A 25532-nucleotide genomic window follows, 5' to 3' on the forward strand; every position below is an offset into this window, starting at 1 on the left:
TGAGACTCTAGCCCCCAAAGCCTGAAACAGGGACCCAACCAATTCTCCTTCCCTAGAGGCAAGCGTGAGACCCCAGGTTCTAAAGCAGAATGGCAGTGACACCCATAGTGGCCTGAGCTTTTGGATGAGCAATTTTTTGAAACTGCCTATTTTAATACTCAGCCTGATTCTTGGAGGAAACTAAAACACAGAGAGGTTTAGTTTAGCTCCCACTTGAAGACCTCACAGGCAGTTAGTGCTGGCTGCAGGAAGGACTTGAACCTGGTCAGAGTGAAGTGAGCCTTAAGGAAGCATCTGGGGGCTCGTTTAGAAGGCATTGAGCAATGCTCAGAGAGTAGGGATAACATCAGTGCCCCCATGGCCCTGAGGACTTGAGTATCTTTGAGTGTGATGTGCAGGGAGCTAAAAAAGCATGGTGCGGAGACCCATAGCAAACCACACACTTTCTTTAGAGCCCAGCCTCAGAGTGAGCCTTCTGGGTAATAAGGCTAAATAGGGAAGATGACTGAGGCCAGCTTTCACTTCCTGCTGGGGTGCTAGCTGTGCTGCTCAGAACTGAGTACAGGCTCTGTGAGCAGGCATAGCCAGGCTGGGGCCCTGAGCTCCTGCACCTTGAGCCTCTGGGGCCTGAAGGGTCAAAAGGCAGAAGGGAGACCCTGGCTTTAGTTGGCTTTGGTCATTGCTAGCTGCATTTCCATTTGTATACAGCCTTCTCTCTTCTTTTTCCTCTTCTTCTTCCTCTTCCTCCTCCTCCTTCTCCTCCTCTTCTTCTCCTCTTCCTCCTCCCTCCTCCTTCTTGTTTTCTCTCTTCACCTCCCTCCAAATCCTCCTACCTTAGCTTCCCAAGAGCTGAGATTACAGCCCTTGAAAAGACCCATTAGGATTATATATTTTTAAGTCTGTGTATGTACACCATGTGAGTGCAGTACCCACAGAGGCCAGAAGAGGGTGTTGGGTCCCCTGGAGCTGGAGTCACAGGCAGTTGTGTGCTGCCATGTGGGTGCTGGTAATGGAACCTGGCTCCTCTGCAAGAACAGTGAGTACTTCCAACCACTGAGCTGTCTTTCTGGTCCTCCAAAAAGACCCATTTTTCAAAGCAAAGCAACAGGGAGCTATGCTGCCATCTCCTGTAAGAGACCCCACCTCAACACCATCCCTTTGTAGATTCCAGCTGTGCCCTGCAGGTAGATGTTCATAATTGCAAACAGAGGATTCCTGTTAGGCTCTGACTTTAAAATGTGTGCATTTAGGGTTTTTACTCATGCTGAGATACGTGCCTGTGCTCAAATAACCTGGGGCTCCAGCATTGAACAGCCTCGACTCCACCACGCTCTTACACAATGCTGGAGCCTGCTACTTGGTTTGATCTATGCGCTCACTAAGAGATGTAAATGCTCTAACACCCTCGTGTTTTAAATTGGAGACAGAGAGACATAGCATCTTATCCAAGGCCACACAGCTAAAGAGGGGAAGCAAGGATTTCAGACCAGGTCTGTTGTTGCGAAGTTTGGAATAAAATGGCTGAGTGCCACAAGGGTCAGAGAGTTGGCAGCGTCACAGGGCATTTCTGAAAAGCATCCTAGGCAGTGTGTCTTATGGGCCTGCCAGAGCACTGGAATGGGCACACACTTCGTCCTGCACCCATGTTCTTCCCACAGTCCTTACCTGGGCACCTCCAGAGGGCCCTGCTTTGCACAGCAGCATCCTCAGGAAACCCAAGTCTTAAAAGCAGGAGCTGAGCCGGGCAGTGGTGGCGCATGCCTTTAATCCCAGCACTCAGGAGGCAGAGGCAGGCAGATCGCTGTGAGTTCGAGGCCAGCCTGGTCCTCAAAGCAAGTCCAGGACAGTCAAGGCTACACAGAGAAACCCTATCTCAAAAAAACAAGAACAAGAACAAGAACAGGAGCTGGGGTATGGACTGCATGGGGGGGGGACCCCCCCAAAGCTGCCTGATCCTGCCAGCTCCAGTCTGCAAGCCCTGTGACCCTAGCTAGTGACTCTCTTCTCTGTCTGGGACTCTTAACTTAACTAGTGAAGTAAAGGCCAGATGTGCCTTCTGGGTGGCATATGGAGGAGCAGGCTGGAATCTGAGGACAAAAAAAACTTTGGGACCAGGGCAGGTATTAAAAGTTAGTTAAGAATGGTACTTAGGAGCCGGGCACAGTGGTGCATGCCTATAATCTCAGCACTCAGAGAGGCCGAGGCAGGAGGACTTCTGTGAATTTGAGGCCAGCCTGGCTTACAAAATGAGCCCAGGACAGTCAAGGCCACACAGAAAAACCCTGTCTTGGAAAAAACCAAAGAGAAAAGAATAATGCTTGGGACAGCCAGGCAGGAGCTGAGGTATACAGGACCCTTCAGGGCCATGGCAGAGCTGTGACAGTGTCCAGGAGCACAGGAGGCAAGAAGGGTTTGCGAGAGAGGTCCATGAACCTGTCGTTGCAGTGGGAGTGACTGCAAGTCCTGCCTACCGACCCTTTCCCGGCATCGCAGAGTGGCCACCTTCCTCTGCCGCTCCCCTTGAAGCCTCTGCCTCTCTTGCTGTTAGGTTGGGTTGGAGTGTCACTAACAGCTTGTGCCTCTACACAAACTTCCTTGAAGCCTTAGGTTCTGCTTCTGATGGTTCTAAACTGACTCATTTTCACTCGAGCTCCGATTGGCAGCACCTCATTGGGTAGCCGCACCCATCAGTGAGAGGGTGAAGACTCTGTCCTTTTCTAGGGGCATAGACCCACAGAATTATCTGCCGCAGCCCATGGTGATACCCTTCCGTGAGCTCTGCCGTTTCGCACATCAGTATTTTCTCTGCCACAGATCAAGGATGGAAGCTGGGCTGGAAGCCTGTGGTCCCAGTTCAACATCTTGACAGTTCTTCAAGGAATTCTGTGTCCTCCAAGGATGAGCTTTGGAAACCCAACCAACTGTATCCCTCCCCTTCCTTTTCTTTCTTTCTTTCTTTCTTTCTTTCTTTCTTTCTTTCTTTCTTCCTATTTCTTGAGAGTTACTCTGTAGCCCACTGGCCCCTGTCTCAGCCTCCTAAGTGCTCCTCAAAGCAGTTGAGGTTCATGAGCTATTCACCTCAGGCAGTGAAAGGCTGGACAGGAGGGGGACCCCTCACTGTTCCCTATATGGGCTTCTGGCTCAGCATTCACTCTCCTGTCAGTGATCAAGGCTGGAGCCCACAGACCTAGCTGTGTAGCTCGGGTCTCTACCAATGACGTTGGGTCCGTCTGACTGACGTGAAAGAGAGGGTAACCCTGACCAGATTTGTCTTGGCCTTTTCACACTGCAGAGCTGGATTTTTCTGAGGTGGGGCCATATGACTTTGGCGTCTGTTTGATCACCATTTTTCCTGCCCTGGAGTGATTCTCCTGGCCCCTCAGCAGCTATTAGAGCTGATAACATTTTTGTGTATCTCATTATGGCTACTTGCCCCCCCCCAATATGGTCTGTAGATAGCCAAGACTGTCACCTGATTCTTTCCACAGGGATCTAATGACTCTCCCTGTTGTCGTGTGTGTGTGTGTGTGTGTGTGTGTGTCTGTGTGTCTGTGTGTCTGTGTGTCTGTGTATACGTGCATGCATCTATGTGTGCATACGAAGGCCAGAAGTGATATGACATTACGTATCCTCTATCATTCCCCATCTTACTTTGGGGGTGTAATGTATGCGTGGGCACATGTGCCTGTGTGTACCAGAGTAGCAGCCAGGGGAGGACCTCGGCTGTCCCATTCTATCGCATTCCACCTTATATTTCTGAGTTGGGGGTCTCTCACTGACCCTACAGCTATGCTGGCACTGGTGAGCCTCAGAGACCCTTCTGTATTTACTCGCTGCATCACTGGGGTCACAGGCACTAGTGTGGCCATACTTGACCTATATTATGTAGATGTTAGAGCTCAAATTCACAACTACACCTCATTGAACCCAGGCCAAGACTGGAGCCTTGGTTGTTCCCAAGCGTTGTGGCTTATCTCTTATTGTAAGAACTTCCAATTGCACTTGTTCTGTAGCAATTACAGGATTTTTGGGGTGGGGGTGGGGTGGGGGTGGGGATTGTTTCTAGGCCAGTTAGTTCAAACACTGCTCTCGGCCCACCTCCCTCTGGCTAACCCCCAGAGCTAGGAGGCCTAAGTGATTACAGCAGACACTAGTAGCTTTGCTCCAGAAAGAGACAGGGTTCTGAGGCTAGATATTGGGGTGTTCTCTGTCTCACATCCCACTGTGGTGAGCACGCTGAAGTCTACTAAGTCAAGGAAGCCCTTGGGCTTTGACTCAGCATTTTCCAAGCATTTACTAGCTTCGAGAATGTTCCCTTTCTCATAAAACCATTTAATATCCTTCAGCATTCGCGCTCCACAAACACCCTGGAAGCTCTCATGGAAATGTTTTGTTTCAGTGAAAACTGCCTAGCGGTCAGTGTAGGTGGTCAGGAGCGAAACCTATAATTTGAAAATAAAGAGTTTTGTTTGGCCCTGTTTGCTGGCCTTAGACTGGGGGAATGAACAGCCCTCTGCCCCTGAGAAAGAGAGGCTACTGCTCAGCAGAGCCGTCGCACCCTCGACCGTGACTCATGTGGGAGCCCAGTGAAGGTGCGGGTGGGCTCGGGGGTTTTCTCACCTCCTGGTGACCCCTGACTCAGGCACCCTCAGGCCACCTGTTCTGTCCTGATTTAGAATGGGACAGCAGATGACGGGGACATTGGGAACAAGCCGGGACCATACTGAGGCTCCTGAGATAGCCTTGGGATTGAGGGCCATTTGGAAACAGACAAAAGGTGCCGCAAAGACAAATGTAAAATCAGGTGCCGTGGAGAATGGTGACTTTATTTTAAGGAAGAGAAACAGGCATTTGGATTGGAATAGATTCCGAGGGTGGAATCTGCAGCTGCTTCAAGTTTCTGCTGTTCTAATGCTGTTTCCTACTGGGACACAAGTCTCTCTGGCAAAGGAGCTTTAGAATATGTGGACATACAATTTTCTCTTATACACACACAACTAACACACACACTCTCTCTCTCTCACACACACACATACACACATACACACACACACATTCTCTTTCACACACACACACACACACCCCTCTCTTACACACACACATTCTCTCCCTTACCCACACAACTCTTTCCCACACATACACAACTGTCTCTCTCTCTCACACACAACTCTTATACACATATTTGCTCTCACACACAACTCACACACACATTCCCTCTCTTACTCACGCATACACATTCTCTCTTTCATACACACACATTCTCTCACACACACAACTCTCTGACACACACACACACACACACACTCTCCCGTATACATACACACACCCCAACTCTCTCACACCTACACATTCTCTCATACACACATTTATCTTCTCTCTGTGTCTTTCTTTAACACACACACACACACACACACACACACACACACACACACACACACCTCGCTAAAGGGATATGGGGGAGAATGTGGCATGGTGGACTCCATTTTGGCTTCTACTGTTCCTTCAAAGGCTGTTGTTTTTGTCTTTTCCAGATGGGCAGCAGATTTGGGAGATGGAAGCGACGGTGGATAAAGACAAGAGTCAGCCTGTAAGCCCCCACGCCAGCCACCCGAGAGCTCAGTGTCCCCGCTGAGGCCACTGTCCCCTGTTTCCCCACTTCCTCTCTCCTTCCCTTCTTTTTTATTTTCCCCCTCCCCATTTCCTACCCTTCCTCTCCTCCCTGTGTCTCTCTCCGTCTCTCCCTCCCTTCCTCCCTCCTTCCCTCCCTCCCTCCTCCTCCTCCACATTGAGCTTACTAGCAAGTACAAGCTGAACTTAGTGAGTGGGTCACTTACGGAGCCCCAGGTCCTCTGGTTTGTGACAGTGACATCTTCACACCTTTTGCTACATCAACTTTCCTTGCCCAGATAAAAAGTTAAATTCCCTTTGATCAATTTTCTCCATAAATGCAGGGAGCAAGCCAGACCGCCGCCTGCCGTAGGGTGGCCTGGGTAGACACCCTGGGGGATCTGGGTAGGACTGCGGCAGGCACATCGTTGCCTGCAGTCAAGTTCATGGCAGCCGCTTCCCTTCCAGAACATGCTTTTTGTTGAGATCCCCGAGTACCGGAACAAGCACATCCGCGTACCCATGAAAGTGAACTTCTACGTCATCAACGGAAAAAGAAAACGAAGTCAGCCACAGCACTTTACCTACCACCCAGGTGAGATGTTCTCCCTGATAGCCTTCAATTGACAGGCAGCACAGGCCAGGGGCTCAGGACTCCCAAGAGCTGCTCCCAGCTGCGTTACCTGGGGACAGTGACTCCCTTCCTCTGAGCCTCAGTTTTCTCTTGCGCTGGTCTGCACGTCCTTGTAAGAGTAGTTCCTGTCTGAGCCACGGATGGCAGCTGCCACTGCCACTGTCATCCATGTCTTCCTTGGTGGTGGGTAAGGGCATTTGCAGGCAGCGAAGCGGGTGTCTCTTGCTGCCCCTCCTTGTCCTAGGTTTGGTCACATTCAGGTGGGACCTGCTCTAGAACCCTCAGGGTCCCTGACTGTCCCCACATGGTGGTGGTGCGAAGGTCACTTGAGGCACAGCCAGACCAGAAGGTCTCATTCATGAAATTCTGTAGGCCAGAGAACGTGGAGCTAACTTCCCAGCATGGTTCTCGTGAAAACTCCAAAAACCCCAAGCTGATGGGTTCAGTGACTATAGTGGGTGCAAAATAAATTGAGAAAAAGAAATTCACCCTTGGGAAAGTCCCCCCAACCCGTGTCCCCACTGCCAACCCATAGGTTAGGGTTTTGCACAGGCTTGCTGGCCTGTGAACCTGTAATTGAAAACCCCAGTGTGTCACTGTCCCCTGGTCCACACATCAGGCCTTGGTAGGCTCTGCTTCAGCAGGGTGCATGGCAGGCTTGGGTGATTCCTATGAGGACCGAAGTGACATGCTGTCAGGAGCAGAAGTGGCCTTCCTTCTGTGGGCCCTAGAGCGGCAGCAGGGCCTTGCGCAAGTCTGCACGTGTAGCAGCCCTTTCAGCAAGGAGGTTGTGACCTCGGCTCTCCGGTGTTCCCCCCTCGTCTGCAGCAGCAAGGCCTCCCTGGGCTGAGCCTCAGTGCTTGGCTGGTACAACAGGACCGCAGCAAGGCCCAACTCTCAGGTCTCTAGCTGTCCAGAACTGAGATGCTGGCCTTTGAATGACATTTTCAGAAATGATCCTGGAGTCCTGGAGTCAGAATTAGGCTCCTGCTCACCCGCTCCAACCCTTGACTCTCAGGAGGCCTCCCCTCTCATACTCTGTGATGATTTTGCCACCCATTTGTGGAATTGTCCTTCCCTCCTGGTCCCGGGGATGCTTAAGGGGTGGGGGGGCGGTGTTGGAAAGGATGATAGCTGATTTTCTCATTGCTATAACCAATACCTGACAAAAGCAATGTAAGGGGTGAAGGGTTTATTTTGAGGGGTCCCGCCTTTCATGGCAGCAGGAGCGTGAGATGGCTCATCAGTGGCATTGCATCCTTAGTCGGGGAGCAGAGAGGTGAATGCTTCGGCCTCGCTCCCTTCCCCCTTTTTTATTCAGCCTAGGACCCCAGCCCATGGGATGCTGCTGCCCTCGCTCAGGGTGGGTCTTCACTCACCCCAAATAGAAATGACCCCTCATAGTCACACCCAGAGGTGTGGCTGAGACCCTGTCAAGCTGACAGTGAAGACTGAACATCATTGGCTGTGATGGACAGTGCCCTGCAGGAGGAAACACAACAGGGAGATGGTGGGGACGTATGGGTCAAGGTGGGGTTACCACAAGCTTTCTCTTCTTGGCGCCCATCTCAAAGAACAAGGCTGTGCAGATTCCAGCAGAGGGGAGCCTACACCCCCACCTATCCACAGCTGGCAAAGACTGTAGTTCAAGGGCATTCCAAGGTCAAGTTTCACCTGGTCACAACCCCAGGGGGATCTTGTGGCCCGAGGCTGACAGAACAGCCATGCTTCTATACTCTAGGCTTCTGAAAGCAGGTGGCTCCCCATCACTGTCCCTTCACCTTCACACACATTCATGGGTCGCCATGACTGCCTCAGCCCTGTGCTTTTCTCTCTCCCACAGTCCCTGCCATAAAGACGGAGCCCAGCGATGAATATGATTCCTCTTTGATCTGCAGCCCTGCTCATGGGGGCCTGGGGAGCCAGCCGTATTACCCACAGCACCCGATGCTGGCTGAGTCCCCCTCCTGTCTTGTGGCTACCATGGCCCCCTGCCAACAGTTCCGCTCTGGGCTTTCATCTCCCGATGCCCGCTACCAGCAGCAGAGCCCCGCAGCTGCCCTTTACCAGAGGAGCAAGAGCCTGAGTCCGGGCCTGCTGGGCTACCAGCAGCCAACCCTTCTGGCAGCACCCTTGAGCCTGGCCGACGCCCACCGCTCTGTGCTAGTGCACGCTGGTTCTCAAGGCCAGGGCCAGGGCTCCACCATGCCCCACACATCCTCAGCCAGCCAGCAGGCCTCGCCCGTGATCCACTACTCACCTACCAACCAGCAGCTTCGTGGTGGGGGTCACCAGGAGTTCCAACACATCATGTACTGTGAAAACTTCGGCCCCAGCTCTGCCAGGCCTGGCCCACCTCCCATCAACCAAGGTCAGAGGCTGAGCCCAGCCTCCTACCCCACAGTCATCCAACAACAGACTGCCCCGAACCAAAGAGCTGCCAAAAACGGACCCCCAGTCAGTGACCAGAAGGAAGCGTTGCCCACTGGAGTGACGGTCAAACAGGAACAGAACCTAGACCAGACCTACCTGGATGACGGTAAGAAGCTTTGCTTCCTCAGTGTCCCCAAGGAAGGTGCTCTCGATGTCCCCATCCTAGAAGGCCCCATATGCCCCAGTCAACCCTGCCCCCTGCTTGGGCCTCAGTATCTCCATTTTAACTTGAAGGCAGAGAATAAGATAACCTTTAGTGTCACCCATGCACAGTCTCCCTGCGGGAGCTTGGGGATGGGCGCTGGCAGTCGTAGGTGTCCCCTCCCGCCACTCAGGAGAAAAAAAAGCCAATGAAGGGAGTTCTAGCCACTAGAGGGTCCTCTGAGGTCATAAACTGGGTCTGTTTCTCCGCTTTCACTCTCCCTCTTCTTGGCCAGATTTAGATGGAGGGCAGGAAAGCAGAGAGCAAGGAAGACGAAGCTCCCTTTCTTTCCCACGGAGGAAAATCCCACTCTTCTGTGTATGGAGAGAGGGGTGGAGGGCGAGGAAGGAGCACAGCCCTTGAAAGGGGCTCTATCAGGAACATGAATAGGGGCTGTGGGCAGCTCCGCCACGTGCTGCCAGGACACAGAGACCATTGATGGAGGGTAGCAATGGGTTTCCGCTGGGGCGAGCTCAGCTGATGGGGTGCGGGGCCAATAAAAGGATGGAAGAAGGGCTTTGTATGGTGGTGCCCCCAGCTTGTGGGCACATAGCCTGGCCAGAGGCATAGCTCGTCAGAGCAGCTACGGCAGGGCTCTGGGATAAGCAAGGGGTCCCCGGAAGGTAGGGAGGGTGGGGTAGGTAGAGGGGATTTCTCTTCCATTTTGAAGCTTCAGAAGCTAAGAAATCCGGGGTGAAGATTTCTGAATCGGAGAAGGGAACGCTGAGTGGCCAGCTGCTCCTGCCTCTGGCTCCAGCCTGCAGGTCATGGGCAGTATCACGGGATACCTGGTCGAGCATCCCACAGCCAGAACATTGAGAGCCAAGAGTGGTTTGGATCTGGGGACGCTCTGTAACATGGTCTTACCGTCTTGTCATCCCTAACCCCCAAATCTGAAATCTGGAGAAATCTAGAATTCGAAGATTTCTGGGAATCATTTTGATACTCGAGTTTTGGATTTCAGGACATTTTGGATTTTGGGGTTGGGGCTGTGTACTCTGTATCTGAAAACACAAAGAACAGGGACGGTTTAACTCCCAGGAGCCCAACAGGGACCAAGCAAGGCAGGGTGATCTAGAACAGTTGCCATGGTTACCAGGGGACCCTAGGACTGATTGCAGACATATGGGTGACAGGAAATCATGTCAGTTTGCTCAGAGGCTTGCCCAGCCTGGTTACAGGGATGCTCTGAGACATCTCTCAGATAGAACTGTCAACCAGAGCCAAATCTCTACAAGCAAAGGCATTTGGGATGCTTAACTAAAGCATTGCCCTGTGTGCCTAAACAGACCAAGCCAATAGCAGTTAATAATTGGAGCCTGACAGTCAAGTGCAGCAGTGACTCCCTGCTCCGTGACTATAAGACCTTCAGGTGAGAACTAGTCTTGCTGTTTGATTAGGGTCATGGGCGAAGAGAGCTCCACAGAGCCTAATGGTAGCAATTCCGAGAGTCCCTCCATCCCCCCCCTCCTGCCCCTGCCACTGTAACCTCACTCCATGTGGAGGGGGCAGGGTTGGCCCCGTTGGAGGCAAAGCACTTTAGGGCTTAGTGTCTGAGCAGGGCACGCACTACCCAGCAGCCTCTGGGGAGGTTGGTTTAGTGTCTGGGAGCAGAGATATGCAGGCCCCTCCCACTCCCACCTTGTCCACCATCTTGCATTAAAGATGAAAGCTAGTCACCTCAGCTATGGAACTGGAGGGAGTGACCTTGGTGGGTCAGAGGAGGTCACCTCTGTCTGCCACAGCCACAGATCCACGAATGGGATGGCGTATACTCCAGAGGATGTAGCTGGATGTGGGGCCCCTGTGGGGCCTCCAGAGGTGGCCTTCTAGAGACAGGCAGGCTCACAGATGTGTCGGGCTGAGCACCCCTCCCCGAACATGATTGCATCTTCATGTGTTTCTTCACAGTGTCTGCCCTGTCTCGTAATAGCAGAGAATCCCCTGAGGGGACATTCTGGGGCATTAAAAAGTGAAAAGGTTGGGTTGTGACCTTGACTGTCCTGGTTGACATTAAAAATCTGTAAGACCAGGAGGCGCCCTGGCACTTCCTAGTCAGTAGGATGTTACACATTTGAAGCAGAGCCATTCCCATGGTCTTCCGACCTCCGCTAGCCCCCAGCCTTGGAGGTGTGGCCCATAGCAGGTCTGCTCTGAAGTCCAGCACTGGTCCCTCAAATGCTATATTCAAGTTTCCCCATTGTTGCTTTGTCTTCCCTGGGCCTGAGCCATGGGCTCCTAAGGCAGCAAGGTATCACTGGCCACTTTATATTTGGTGCTTGGCTGGCCCTGTTGCCAAGGCTCTGCTCAGTGTGGCCTACTGCATTCCGGGGTGAGGTGGGGTAGAGTTTAGCCCTTGGTTGCCAAGGTCCTGGCTCCTCCAGAGAGACCTGGTCTTGCCCCCAGGAACAGTCCTACACGTTCCTCTGTGACCCGGGGTTCTGAAGTCTTGGTCTGTTGTTTGGGGTTTATTGTAGACAGGTGGACTCAAAGCATGCTTCCATCTGCCTGAGGGTGACTGGGTTTGGGGTCCTTTGTCATCGCCTAGAGCCAGAGCTGGCTGCCCAGAACATGGGCTGCACACCAGCAGAGTGTGGTCTGGGGACAGTGGACATCAGGCGTGGTCTCTGCACAGAGGCAAACACTGGCCTTGGAGGTTTGCTCTGCTACTTCCCTGGATCCAAGGAGCTCTACACCCAGTACTTCCAGAGGTGGTGACCAAGTGTCCTGCCATGTGCCCCTCTTCTGGCCTGTATTCCTGTGTCTTCTTGCCTTCCTAGGCCTGTTCCTTCTTGTGCTGAGAGCTCACCTGCTTTTCCTACTCTGATGGTTAGAGATGCTTACGAAAGTTTCCTTGCAGTGGGAAATGTGTGACATCCCAGGTATGATAGGTCCTCTTTCACCCTTGACCCTTGACATGTGGTCTGTAAACACTGACCTGCTTTCTCCTGACTCATGGATCCTTCGGGAATGGGTCTGTCTTCCGGAAGTCCCAGATTGGACTGGGCCGTTCAGGCTGCACAGGGCAGCCGGTCCAGTAACCGAGTCCCTCCCCATCTCTTCTCCATCCTCTCCAGCTCTCCCTACCCTCAACCCTTCCTTCCCCTCCATCCTTGGCCTCTGACCTCTCCCACCACTCATGGCCAGACCTTCACATATTTGCTGGCTGCCTCCTGAGCCAGGCCTTGCTCTGGACATTGGGCGGAAGCAGGGCTAGGAAACAAAGCCTTGTGCTTGTTATGTAGATATAAGGATACATAGACCTGTGCATGCCAATGGCTAAGAGCATGAATCATGGCAAATGAGGGATGTCACACAGGTCAGGAGCTGGAGGGCAGCTGGGGGTGGTAGGCGTCGCCACAGGAAGGGCTGAAGGAAGAGCATTTCAGGGAGTGGCAACAGCAGGTGGCATTTGGAGTCCTCTCCAGGGGCTTGAAGACAATGGCTCTGGCTGCCTTTGAGAAACTGACTCTAGGGAGGCAAGAGTTGGAAGGAGAGAGTCAAGTTCATGTGTCATTTCCAGGATGGCCAAAGATTTAAAGTCACCTCCCTTATCTTTGGATTTCATTCGTCAGTTTCAGGTACCCGATCAGCCTCAGTCCAAAAAATATTAAATGGAAGATTCTGGAAAGAAATAGTTCTACGCGGTTTTTCCTATAAGGCCTTGTTCAGTGTCCATGGTCCAGTTTGTAAATTAAGCGTCTTCACAGATGTGTACATTTAGGTAACACAGAGCATGCATAGGCTCAATACGGTCTGCAGTCTGAGTATCTCAGAGCCCTGCCTGGGATTTGCATTCATTTTAGACACAGTTGGCAAGGAGATGGAGCTGAGGTATGCATCTTTCCCTGAGTTGGGTTGTTGGAGAGGCGTATAGAAATGCCAAAGTAGGGCAACAGTGTAGGTCACCTCTACCACTTCCTCAGTATGAACCCAGGGTGTCTGTGAGCTCTGTGCTCAGGCGTAGGTCCTTGGGAGTGATGTCAGAGTGGACTCAGAAGTGATTGTCACCAGTGACTCTCGATAGTGGTGACTCCTCCTGGGAGCCGTGTGGATGTCACAGCTGAACTGTGGTTTGGAGGTCATCAGGCCAGCTCACCACCAAGTCTACCACAGGCCCTGGGGGGCATGAGCATGCCCTTGGGTCTTAGCCACAAGAAGGGGACTGTGGGGGCAGAAGGAGCAGAGGCCCCGACTCAACAGACATCCTTGATGTGTTTCTCCCTTCTTGGGAGAGAGGATGTGGTCTGGTGCTTGCTGGAGCCTGGAGGTGACCTGTGGGGGACAGCTTATATATACTATGCACACACGTGAGCCAGCATCTACTGGTGTGGGAAACACCAGTTTGAAAGCTGCTTCAGCTTTTATTCTTCATAGGAAATGCATGAACAGGACGTAGCTGGATGAAAAGGGAATATTTTCCACTATATTTACATAGTGAACTATAGTATCACCCATCCCAAAATCAGTAGTGTAGTGTCACACACACATGGATCACCCCCAAATTACAGCATGGATCTTCATCGAATGCTTTGTGTGTGGGAGTGGGTACTCGGCTTGAACCTTTTTATGTGTGAGGCAAGTGCTCCTACCACCGTCCTTTTTCCACTTTTTATGTTTTCTTAGCCACCGAGTCATGGGATACTGGCATCGTAAACAGACTGTGTTTATGTACCACAACACTCTACTGGGTATTGACGACCTGTGAATACGTGAAGTGTTTTTTCACCCTTTTCCTTACAGCAAATTAATGCTGGTCCCTCGGGGACAAGTGTAATTCGCCTTGGGAACATCCGTCTGGGGGGAGGGGGGCGGATTCTGTGTGTGATCATGCTGATCCCAATTCCTTACCTTCTGCCAAAGGAGCAGCACACATCCCCTGTGCACAGGCACTGCGAGATCATTGGCTGGCCTGGACATGGAGGACAGGATGTCTTATCTACCCATCCCATGACAAGCAGGGCTAGTTCTGGCTCATGGGTCCCATCTCGTTTTGGAGTATATTGGGTCTAGAGGTTCTGTTTGGGCTTCCTGCCTGGGTGTCTAGCCTGGGTACCCACCTCTGTGGTGAAAGTGGCCTCCAAGTCTCAAGAATATTGTAAAACTTCCTGGAAAGGGGTGTGTGTGTGTGTGTGTGTGTGTCCTCACCTTCCACCTTTATGGAGATGGGGGTCTCTGTTGTTCTTAGCTGTGTAGTCTGACTGCAAGCTCCTGGGAGCTTTTCTGTGTCCACCTTCCATCTGGCTGTAGGAACGCTGGGATCACAGGCACGTACTACCACTCCTGGCTTTTAGGTGGGTCTCTGAGATTAGAACTCAGGTCTTCGCCCTTGCTCAACAAGTGCATTACCCCCTGAACCATCTCCCCAGCCCTCTGTAGGGTCTTTGACAGGGATCTGCAAACATGGAAAGAATTTAGGTCACACTAGTTAGATCTTTCTGCCCCACCCCCAATAGCAGCAGCATCAAAATCATCATCCCAGTGGACTCTGGCTGGGGTGGGAGGGAGAGAGACCCCAGACATCAAGGGGGATGCTGGGCTTGGAAGAAGAGCTGTGAGGTTGACTCAGCCTGAATCCCTCTCATCCTTCCTCTTGTCAATTCAGCAAAGGCTCCTTAGAAAGTCCCAAAGTCAGAAAACCCCACCTGTGTAAGACAAACCCACAGAATTGGCAAGGGGTACTGTTTGTGGACCACTTAACTGAGCCTGCAGCATGTCTGAAGCCTCCTCTCCCCAGCAGTGGCTTTGAGGACCACTTAACTGAGCCTGTGTTGGGTCTGAAGTCTCCTCTCCCCAGCAGCAGCTCAAGTTTGTCCCTCGGTGCACCTCCACCCTGTCCCCTCTGTCCATAGCTGTGCCGCTTAAGCCTTTCAGCGCATTCTCTCTGTGCTCCAGGCTGCTGCCTCGCACCATGAAGCCGCCTTCCCGTGGCTGCTGCCGGCCTCCAATGAGCTCTACCTGTCTCTGGGATTCCGTAGGGCAGATGTTTTCAGAGGACCAACGCTTGCCTTGGGAGGTCAAAGCACAGAAAACCTTTCCCGGAGTGGCTACCCTTTCAGCCTGCATTCCAAAACAGGTCCTCCATAGGTGCCCGGCACGGAGGACCAAGATGGCTACTGCCCATGCGCACCAGTGTCTTTCATTATGAGTTACGTGAGCTCTATCGAACAGCCACCTCCTCACAAGACTGCTTTCTCCAAGTCACAAATTGGGGAAAGGGGATCAGCCTGGGTGGGGGGGTAGCTCAGCATTTGGCAAATGTCACAGAGGGCTCTCTGTTTACTTCAACTCCTATTAGGACAGAGGCAGAAGGGCCCAGCTGCCTCTCTGCCTTGGTGAGCACCCATGTTTCTGGACCCACTGGGCACCTCACTTGGGTCAGGACAAATTGCTACAGCCCCTCTGGGGGAGACTGGGGTGCTACTGCATATAGTGCTGTGGACTATGATGAGCCTCTGTCTCCCAGGCCACACCTAATGTAATCTTGTGTGTTAATGTAATACATAAATATCTATTTATCCTCCTCAAATATCTGCTCTGGTTGTGTCCGACTTCTCTATGGAAAAGCATAATCCCCCAAAAAGGGAGTTCGTGGCTCACGGCTAGGAACTGATTGGTCAGCATTTAGCCACTCCTGCCTTCTGTATTTTGTTCTGTCTTTCCTATCAGTGAATCCACTTTGTGCAGCTGGTGGGGTTTTGTTCTCCCGGAGGGCTAACTCCCATCCTGTGTCTCTTTTGTGAAGAACTTGTAGTTTTTCCCTCCAGCCCACGGAGCCACTGTTGGGTTTCGCCTTTGGGCTTTGCGCTTTGCCATCCCGTCGGGCTTTGCTTCTTTGCCCTGGGTGCATCTGATGTGGCTTTGGCACCTGGGGAAGCACTTCGGTCTTGGGGAATGATTAAACCATCAACTTGGCTCTCTCCCACAGCGTTTTTTGACACCTCTTTAATTTTTTATTGATCTGGGGATCCAATCACATTGAGACCGTTTATAAAGGCAGGGCCAGGCCTGCTTCACTCATCCGTTCTGTTTGTAGGTAAAGTGGAAGACACTCGGGGTTGGGCGTGAGGGCTGTCTGTTCCCGTCCTTAGCCACGAAGCCTGCCATGCTTGGCCTGATGTCTGTTTCATCTCTTCTTTGCTGCTCTGAAACTAGATCTCTGGGCAGGCGAGCGAAGCAGAGCCCCCCACCCCCACCCCCTGGGTCATGTTGCAGCCAGTGTGGGGCATCCAGCTTGGGTCTATGGCAGGCCCATTCGATGCAAGCACTTTGGACTAAAGAGCTTGCTGTGAGCTAACAAATGGGTTTCGTCTGTGGCCCTTTGAGTCCGCTATCCCAGAGAAGCCGGAAGGACACTCCCTGCTCGCTGGTTTTCCAAAAGTCTGGACAAATAGGGGGGTTCTGTTGAATAAACTGAGGGTGGTAGGGCGCCTGTGAAATGTCCAGCAGCTGGCGCGTACAGATTCTGGGAGTTGATAACATCTTTTGAATCCTCGGCTTTATTGGGATCCCAAACTGACTAAATAGCTCTCTCCACATTTTCGTAACACACAGGCTGAGTTGTAGTCAGTCTCATGTGGAAAAGGGGTGGCCTGCTGGTGTTCCCTGGGTGCCGTTAGCCTGAAGATTTTGCTTGGCCTACCCACACAGTATTTTGTTTTGTTTTAATTTAGATTAGGTGCCAGCATTAACGAAGCAGGGAATTGTACAGAAAAATAGACTTCCAGCGTCCCTTAGAAAAGCCAAGGATCTGGCTACTTGGGGTCCACATTTCTCTCAGCATCCACCAGGAGTCAATCAAAGCCAAGGCAGGCCCCGGGCATAGTGCCGCCTGCAGACAGCAGCTGTGCACACACCACCTCCTGCATCATGGTGGAAGGCTGGGGCCTGGCTCCTTACAGCACACCCACACCATCTGCTGTGCCGGCCTGGCCTTGGCTATTGACCTAACTGTGGCTGGCTAAGGCAGGACCTGCACAGGTGGGAAAGCTCTCACTGTCTCTGCTTGCCTGCCTTCCTTCTCCTTATGCCTGGGGGACCTTTAAATGAGTTAGACATTTAAAAGTCTCTCTCCCTCTCTCCACCCACCCACCGTGTGTGTGTGTGTGTGTGTGTGTGTGTGTGTGTGTGTGTGTGTGTGTGTGTGTGTGTGTGTGTGTGTACACATGTACACTTGCATCTGTGGAGGTCAGAGGGTCAACATCAAGTCTCTTCTCTCTCACTGGAACTCTCTGATCTGGCTGCCCAGCGAACCCCAGGGATCCAGGAATCTTCCCAGGACTGGGATTATGGGATTATGGGATTCCCAGACTGTTTACGTGGGCCTGGGTCCTCATGCTAGAACAGTGGTCACTTTACTGCTGAGCCATCTCCCAGGCCATCTTGCTTACTTGGATGACTTTATCCTGTGATGCATTGGAATCCGCCCAAGAGAGTGCTGTTCTCAGTTTGTCTTGCCCCGCACTACTCCGTTGCTTCTCTGTGTTAAGTAGCCCCCCCCCCCCCCGCAAATGTCTCATGAAGATGAACTTATCACAGCTTTTATTCAGCCATTTTTACTGCAAGAAACATAAACTTGATGGTTTGTCCTGTGGAATTTCTTTTCTTTCAACCTCTGTCATCCCTGTGGGGAGGCTGGGCCTGGTCCTCTGCCTTTAGAAGTCCTGTATGTCAGCCTGTTGTTGGAGAGGTGTGACACAGATGTCCTGTATGTCAGCATGCTGTTGGAGAGGTGTGACACAGATGTCCTGTATGTCAGCATGCTGTTGGAGAGGTGTGACACAGATGTCCTGTATGTCAGCATGCTGTTGGAGACGTGTGACATAGATGTCCTGTATGTCAGCATGCTGTTGGAGAGGTGTGACACATAGATGTCCTGTATGTCAGCATGCTGTTGGAGAGGTGTGGCACAGATGTCCTGTATGTCAGCATGCTGTTGGAGAGGTGTGACACAGATGTCCTGTATGTCAGCATGCTGTTGGAGACGTGTGACATAGAGGTCCTGTATGTCAGCGTGCTGTTGGAGAGGTGTGACACATAGATGTCCTGTATGTCAGCATGCTGTTGGAGAGGTGTGGCACAGATGTCCTGTATGTCAGCATGCTGTTGGAGAGGTGTGACACAGATGTCCTGTATGTCAGCATGCTGTTGGAGACGTGTGACATAGATGTCCTGTATGTCAGTGTGCTGTTGGAGAGGTGTGACACATAGATGTCCTGTATGTCAGCATGCTGTTGGAGAGGTGTGGCACAGATGTCCTGTATGTCAGCATGCTGTTGGAGAGGTGTGACACAGATGTCCTGTATGTCAGCATGCTGTTGGAGAGGTGTGACACAGATGTCCTGTATGTCAGCATGCTGTTGGAGAGGTGTGACACAGATGTCCTGTATGTCAGCATGCTGTTGGAGACGTGTGACACAGATGTCCTGTATGTCAGCATGCTGTTGGAGAGGTGTGACATAGATGTCCTGTATGTCAGCGTGCTGTTGGAGAGGTGTGACAGTCAGCTTCCCAGTATTTGAAAGGCTGCCTCGCAAACGGTGGTACCTCCTCATTAGGAGGAGTGTGGCTTCAGGTGGCCTTGTCCTTAGCGGTTGGCGGCCCTTGCTAGGGAATGCCTCCCTCACCAATTCCCTGGTTAACTGTCCTGGGTGCCACTTTGTTCCCATTTGGCCATCTCTTCCTCCCCTGTGAATTGGAAAACATCTATAAAGGGAAACTCCCCTGCGCCCACAATGGGAGAATTCAGACAGATGGGAACACCAGATGAATGCCCCATTATTTACCACTTTAAACATAATAGGTCAGTTTATTAACATCCTTCCCGGGTGATCAGTTAGGATTGTTTGTGTGTGATTTATTTGGAGCCATTATGAACTCATGGCCTTAGCATAATTGATGTTTTAAGGTTTGAATGGCCGATTGGAGCAGGTCTTTCTGTCCCGGTCATCGGTCGGACCTAAATAAGGACTTCCTGCCCTGTCTTCCAGTGCTTAGCGATGTGCCCAAGGCCTCAGGCAGGAGAGAGCCCTCCTGCGTGCAAATCGCCATTTGCATGTTTCATTGGCTATATGAACAATATGAATATTTTAAGAACCAAAATTATATACTACTTATTGATGCTCTTCTAGTACAGGGTTTAACAAGAGTCGTTCTGACCTGTAGCCCCTCTGGTGGGTTAAAGGAGACTGGCCGGCTGCAACCCCGCGTCGTGGCTCTTTGAAGGAGCCTGAGGATGCGGCTCGGTTGACAGAGTACAGGATGCCCTGGGTTCCTGTAATCCCAGCCCTGGGGAAGTGGAGGCAGGAGGATCAGGAGGTCAGATCATCATTGCTTTACATAGGGAGTCCAAGGCTAGCCTGGGCTACCTGACCCGGGCTCAAAAAAAAAAAAAAAAAAAAAAGAAAGACTTAAAAAAACCTCCCTACTTTTACCAGCCATTAGAAGTGAGAATTTTTAAAAATGACATAAAATGTAATGTAGTGTTGACAGTTTCAGTTGCTCTGTAAATGCTCATTATAGATAAAAAAATTTATAATATATAAATACCTCAAGCATAGATATTTTACAGGTTACTTGCTAGTTACAGTGTGGTATGTATGTGATGTATATTTCATCCTGAGTCTGGCCATCTTGGTGTCTGGTCACTTCCTGTGTAGTCATGCCCTGCCCCCTCTCTGTGACATCTCACACTCCGTAAGAGGTACTTGTGCTGTTTTCTCTTCTGTGGTTTGGGCTTTGGCCCTCACAGGAGGGTCTGCGTGCGGCATTATCAGTGAGCAGCTGGCTCCACTTCAGCCATGGTGGGGTCTAGGCCGTCTCATCCAAGTGGCAGCTAGGGGGATTCTGGAAAGCATGGTGCCTGAGCCCCACATGTGCTGTTAAACACACCCTCACTCCGTCCGCATGGATGGCACCCCGAATTCCATGCTTGTGGTTCCCCTTCTGTTCCTGCTCAGTTGTCCCGACAGTTCGCTTAGTTTTCGGGCCTGAGAGCCCTCCTGGAAAGCAGCCTTTCTATGAAGTTTCCTGGAATTCGCTTTTGATTTTCACCGTAGGTGACTGTGGCTTACTTGCTGCTGCAATTCTTCCCTTTTTTTTCCAGCCTCGAGTTCCACTACATGCTTTACTTGGCCATCCTGTTCCTGTCCCCAGGTGCTCTCTCCTTGCTGTTAGAGACAGCCCTGTGGACTTTCCTTCACCTCCTAACATGCGTAGCCATAATTACTTCCCAGGTGAGACCAGCCTGTGGAGTTGCTCAGTGATGCAGTATTTGCGCTGATGTGGTTGCATCAGTAACAAGCCGCCTGCTGCTCTCCCCTGCCACAGTGGCCGCTGATTCCCCTTTTCCCTTTCTTATTGTTTACTTGTGTTTATGTGAGGATATGCACCTGAGTGCAGGTGCACACAGGAGCCAGAAGAGGGCGTCAGATTCCCTGGAGGCGGAGTTACAGGAGGTCATGAGCTGCCCAAAGCGGGCACCAGGAGCCAAACTCCGGTCCTCTGGAAGGGCTGTAGACACTCTTAACCACTGAGCCCTCTCTAACTTCACGCCTTTCCATTTCTTTGCTTTAACTGGTCTGAGGTGAATGATGTCTTTTTTTGGTGAGCAGTTTTGAGTTCTCTTTAGCTAAGTTCACTTCTGTTAAGTTTGCAGTTCATGTGACCCTGGTTAATCCTCTCCTCGCTGTCGCCAACTGGCAGCAGGTGTCACCCAGGTCCTGAAAGGCATACAGGGCCCCACTGTGCCCTGCAGGATCAACACTGTTGGACCTCAGGCTGTGCTTTTTATGACTCAGCAGTGGCCCTAAGTTCACCAAGTTGAGGGGCCAATGAAGGGGACCATTCTTTCCCTACCTCGACAGCTTCCACTGTGTCACCTTCTAGGCACCGGAGATCTCACATCACCTTGAACAGTTCTGCTTGGGGTTGGCATGCAGGGCCATAGTTTTCTGAGTTAATCACTCATAGTCCCATCTGCTGAGATGTCTAATCTTCCCCCATGAGCCTGTGGCTCACAGGGGCTGTCAGTGGCTTCCTCACACAAGGGCAGAGCTTTCCTTGGACCTTATCCCCTTGGTCAGTTTCTGTCTAACCGTCTTATACTTGTGTCAACTGACAGTGACATCATCATCACGAGCATCACGGGAGCTGTGGCGACTTGTTAGACCTCTTGTGGGTTCTAGGACCAGCTGGCTGTCTTCTGTCTTCTGCCTGTGGGTCCGTCCATTTAAGCAGTTCTCGGGGCCCCAGGACTACACTGAGTATTAGGGCCACGAACTCTCTAGCACAATTAAGGAAAAGATCTTGTCAAGCAGGTGAACGGTGTGGGCCCAAAGCTCAGGACATTGTCCTTTGCCTTATGACCAGGAAGCACTCAAGACAGATAGCCTTTTAGGATCAACACCAGAGGGGTCCCCTTTGACCTCTACATGCACCTGCACACACACAGAAACAAGGCCCTTGTGGGTGGAGCCACACTACCAGCACCTACTTCCCAAGGGCTGCTATTAGCCTTGTGCCTGGAGTCTTGCTCTGTCACATCTAAAGCCAGGTGTCTATAGGCACACTGGTTCTTGCTCACATGTCTCAGATGGGACAAAGTGAGATGACATATATCCAAGTATGAGGCCTGCACAAGACCTGTATGCTATGGTTCTCCAGCTATCCCGAAGGTGAGCTTGACTGGACAGTCCCTCATATCCTGAGCATCCCTGACACACAGACCTGCTCCTCCTCAGGCCTCTTGACAGAGCTCTAGGTTGTTGAAACATTGCCTACCCGAGGTGCCAGGTGGGCCTGGGTAGGTCAGAGAGAAGGATGCTGGGACCAGGCCACACAGCACTGCCGTGTGTTGCTCGGATCTTGCAGGCTGAACGTCTCCATCTGAAGGGAAGTAGTTGTTTAGCACCTTGGGGCTTGGTGCAACCTGCTCCGTCATTCCCCCCCTGCCCCCCCCGCCCCCCCCTACCCCACTCAGCAACTTGCTACTGCCTGGCTAGCACCTCTGCCTCTTACTTGAAATGGAGGCTCGGAACTGCTGTGTTTACTCATCCCGAGAGCTGGGGACAGTTTGGGACAAGGCATATTTTTTTTCTCAGAAACCCTGAGGCCTTGCAAGTAAGTTGTCTGGGTGCTGGCTGCTGAGGTTAGCTTCCTGAGGCCGAGGTTTGCAGCACTGGGTGAGTCAGAATCCTATTCCACATGTGGTCAGCCTAAGGCAGCTGGTGCCTCCATGGGGGCAGGGTGTGATCTTTACTTCTGATCCTCCCATCCTAAAGATACAGATACTACCAAAGGGAAGGTCCTTAGAAGCAGGAAGAGGACCCATGTGGATGTAGGATGGATGTAGGCTGAGAACGGCCATCTTCTGCACAGGCTCCCATATTGTGGATGAGGAAACTGAGGCTTGAGGCTACGAAAATGGACTCTCTTTCCCTCCACGGCTGTAACAACATGCTGCCTGGGTCTTAGCCACTACCAGTGCCCTCCAAAACCTAAAGTTAGGAACAGGTGTTGTCAGTCCCATGAAAAGATGTGGCAGATTTGGACCCCAGCAGACTGGCTATGAACAGTGTCTCCCTGTGATGCTGGTCCTGAGTTGCCAGCCCCTCCCCTCTTCACATGGCCTTCTACTGAGCAGTTAGTGCCTTCCATTGATATCTGCCCATCCTGGGGCTGTCATGGCCGAGTAGGACGGACAGCTGTGAGGTAAGGCCACTAGCTAGAAAGAGCTGGAGGCCGGTGAGGATTCCAGATGTAGAGAAAGATGGGCAAGGATACATACAGGCCAGGCGGAGGTGACAGCAGCATCTGCTCTTTGGGTAAAGCCCACCACAGGCAGCCCCTGTGGTCCTGGGTGGGTGGCCCCTTAACCTTGAAGCCTGCCACTAAGCGTGGCTCAGGACATCATGAAGGAATTCACTTGGCAAAGCACGCCTCTTGAGACGGCAGTAGTCAGACTGTATAATGAGATCTCACAGACATCCGCCTCCTCAGTTTTGGGGGCTGAACGCCCAAGGTCAGGGTAGTGTGAACAGGCTCTGTGATGGGGTTTTGCTTGGTTTTACAGATAAGCCTTCCTGCTGTGCCTATGAGTGAGACATACAGACTGCTCCTGGGGTCTCTTTGGAAGGTACTGCTTCCTCACGTCAGCCTCACCTTGTGTTTTTCATGAGGCTTGGCATGGAACCTAGGGTCTTGTGCGTGCTAGGGAAGCTCACATCTGCACCCTCTTATCTTCATCCCCAGACTGGAGGACCCATCTTCAAAAGCCACTACACAAGGCTTAACAGCCCACAGTACGAATGTGGGGCTCAGAGAGTAGTCAGAAAGAGAGCTGGGCTGAGTGGATGAATCCGGGCAAAGGCTATGTCTGAAGCAAAGACACGTGCGCATACCACACTTGTCACTCCAAGCAGCCTCTGAGGCATAAGTAACCAGAGCTGGGCCAGTGCGGCTTCTTTCCAGCAGGTGATGAATCTGGAATGCGGAAGGGGAGGCACGGGTGCCTGGAGCAGCCTGTGGTTAAGGAAGAGTTTAAATGCCCAGAATACAGAGCAGATGTGGTGGCAGGGGCCACAGCCCAGGTGTCTGTGTATAGGGGGGTGGGGTTACCCCTGGACATGTGTGTAGGCAGCCCTGTGCAGTAACTGAGACTACCGTGTATGCACATAGGGGACTCCACTGTGAGGAAGTGGTGGCACTTGTGGCAGGACATAGAAGTATCTAGAAAGTGAATTTATGGGAGGGTCAGAAACTACTCAGTCACTTCACACATGATAGTAAAGTCTCTTGAAGCCCAGTCAGGACTTTAGGGGAGGGGGGGTGGGCACTGAAGGACCTGTGATGTGAAGACGGGATGTGGGGGAAGCCTTTCTTACTGCCTCTGTTCCCCCCCCCCCCACACACACACACCTGTTACTCCAGTGGGAGGCCTAAGCTGCCCTCCCCTGGCCTCAATCCCACCGCATGCACACATCCAATCTCAGAAGTTATAACGCAGACTTTGACTAAGCCTTTCAGCCCCCACTGAGAATCATGGCTTCCCAAACAATTAGCTATGTCTTCATCTCATTTGTGGTCGCGGCTGCTCTGCGGGTTTGGATGGCTGTTTCCTGAACTCTAGCTCCCCAGCACCCAGCATCTTGCATCAGCCCCGATGTCGAGGCGGCAGCGCTTGCTTCACAGCCTGTCTTTTTGAAGAGTCTGGGGTGGGCCACCGTGGGCTGTCAGAAGGAAGAGGAAGCTGACACGCCGCTCCCTTCATCAGCCTTCTGTTAGGCTCGCCGCAGAAGCAGCTGTGTGGTCATTTGATTGATAAGGGAGGTGTTGCTTAGGAGAGTTGAGCTGGAGGGATAGAACCGGGCTGAGGGGCAAACTCAGCCCAATTCTTGACAGAGAGGCTGCACTTGCTGGCGTTTCTTCTCAGGCTTCAAGTCGACATGCAGACATCTGACTGTCCAGGGAGCAGGCTCTCTACCTGACCTACCGGGACCTTAGAGCCCTCAGACTGAGCAGCTCACTCAGTCTGTTTCTGTTTCCCTTTGGCGCCACAACTCTCTCACGCACAGCACTTTGAATACATGCCAAGACTTCTACTCCTGTGTTGCCTGTGGTCCCAGGAGTCAGGACGCTGGCCAATGACAGGTCCTTGACTCTGGCGACTCCTTGTGCGTTCATGGTAATCAGCGTGGCTTGAGCAAAGAGTTCTTTACTGTCTACTCCACAGGGCTTATGGGCAAAAAGTGTAGTGTCCTGTTCAGGGTTCCAGCTGTGGCTTTGTAGGAGGCCCCCCAAGTTGACCAGTGGCTTTGAGGCATCTGAGAGGGGTGCCTCCGTAGTATGGAGCTCTTGAAGTTCATCTCCATGTTGCCAGCAACTAGTCAGAACTCTCACATGGGTCTGTGGAAGCTTCTTCCCATTGGAACCCTCAGGGAGATAGAATGGTGGGTCTTAGCAATCAGCGGGTTCAAGCCACCCCCCTTCTCCTCTTCATAGGCATTGCTAAGCACAGATCGTGCCACAGAAGTGTTCATATGGTTGTTGTACAATTAGGGAAACTGAGGCTCTATGAGAGATCACCTGACAGTTTGACTGCCACAATGCTTTCATTCCAGCAGCTTCCAAAGGTAGTAATCATCCTTCCTTACTCAGGGTATCCTGAAGGTCTTTCAAATTTGGGGAACCCTGAATGGGACTCCCTGGGGCTGGCTCCTGCCTGGCAGGCTCCCCAGCTCAGAAGAGGGATGTGGAGTGGAAGGGTTTTCTGCCTCTGGAAGGCAGAGTGGGTCCAAACCCCCAAAGGGGCTCCTCAGAAACCAGAGCCGGCGTGTAGGTACCAGAGAAAGGTCAATGGGGGTGGGGGGCTTGTGTGCCTTGGGCCATGTCATGGCTTTGTAGGGACAAACCCTCCTTTCTTGGTCTCAATAACTTGGCCTGAGAACAGGGTTCCAGCAAACCGCAAGCCAGGGGAGAGGCGGCAGTTGGTGCAGCCTGCATCTCACCAGCACAGAGGGATGGGTGGTTGGAGGCAAAGAGCCCAGCCAAGCTGTAAGCATCAGCCTGAGAGAGGCCCTGCCTCTGGCTTCACGCCTCTGCTTCCACCAAGAGCAACTGAGAAACCTCATTACTAACAGGAAGCCTCTCCCGGCTCAC

At 52.0% G+C, this 25532-nt stretch overlaps 1 protein-coding gene across 5 annotated transcripts in view; it reads left to right on the top strand.

Annotated features, from left to right (window-relative positions):
• The window catches only part of NFATC2 (nuclear factor of activated T cells 2), a 133366-nt gene that overhangs the window by 94763 nt on the left and 13071 nt on the right, over positions 1-25532 (top strand). For all 5 annotated transcript variants that reach the window (XM_084777932.1, XM_084777931.1, XM_084777933.1 and 2 more), the window contains exons 7-9: positions 5532-5587; positions 6076-6202; positions 8085-8780. In XM_084777932.1, the coding sequence (XP_084634058.1) occupies positions 5532-5587; positions 6076-6202; positions 8085-8780 (879 nt within the window). The remainder of the gene's footprint in view (positions 1-5531; positions 5588-6075; positions 6203-8084; positions 8781-25532) is intronic.

This window comes from Acomys minous (genome assembly GCF_964271855.1).
Source record: "Acomys minous genome assembly, chromosome: 3".
In the NCBI taxonomy this organism is placed as follows: Eukaryota; Metazoa; Chordata; class Mammalia; order Rodentia; family Muridae; genus Acomys; species Acomys minous.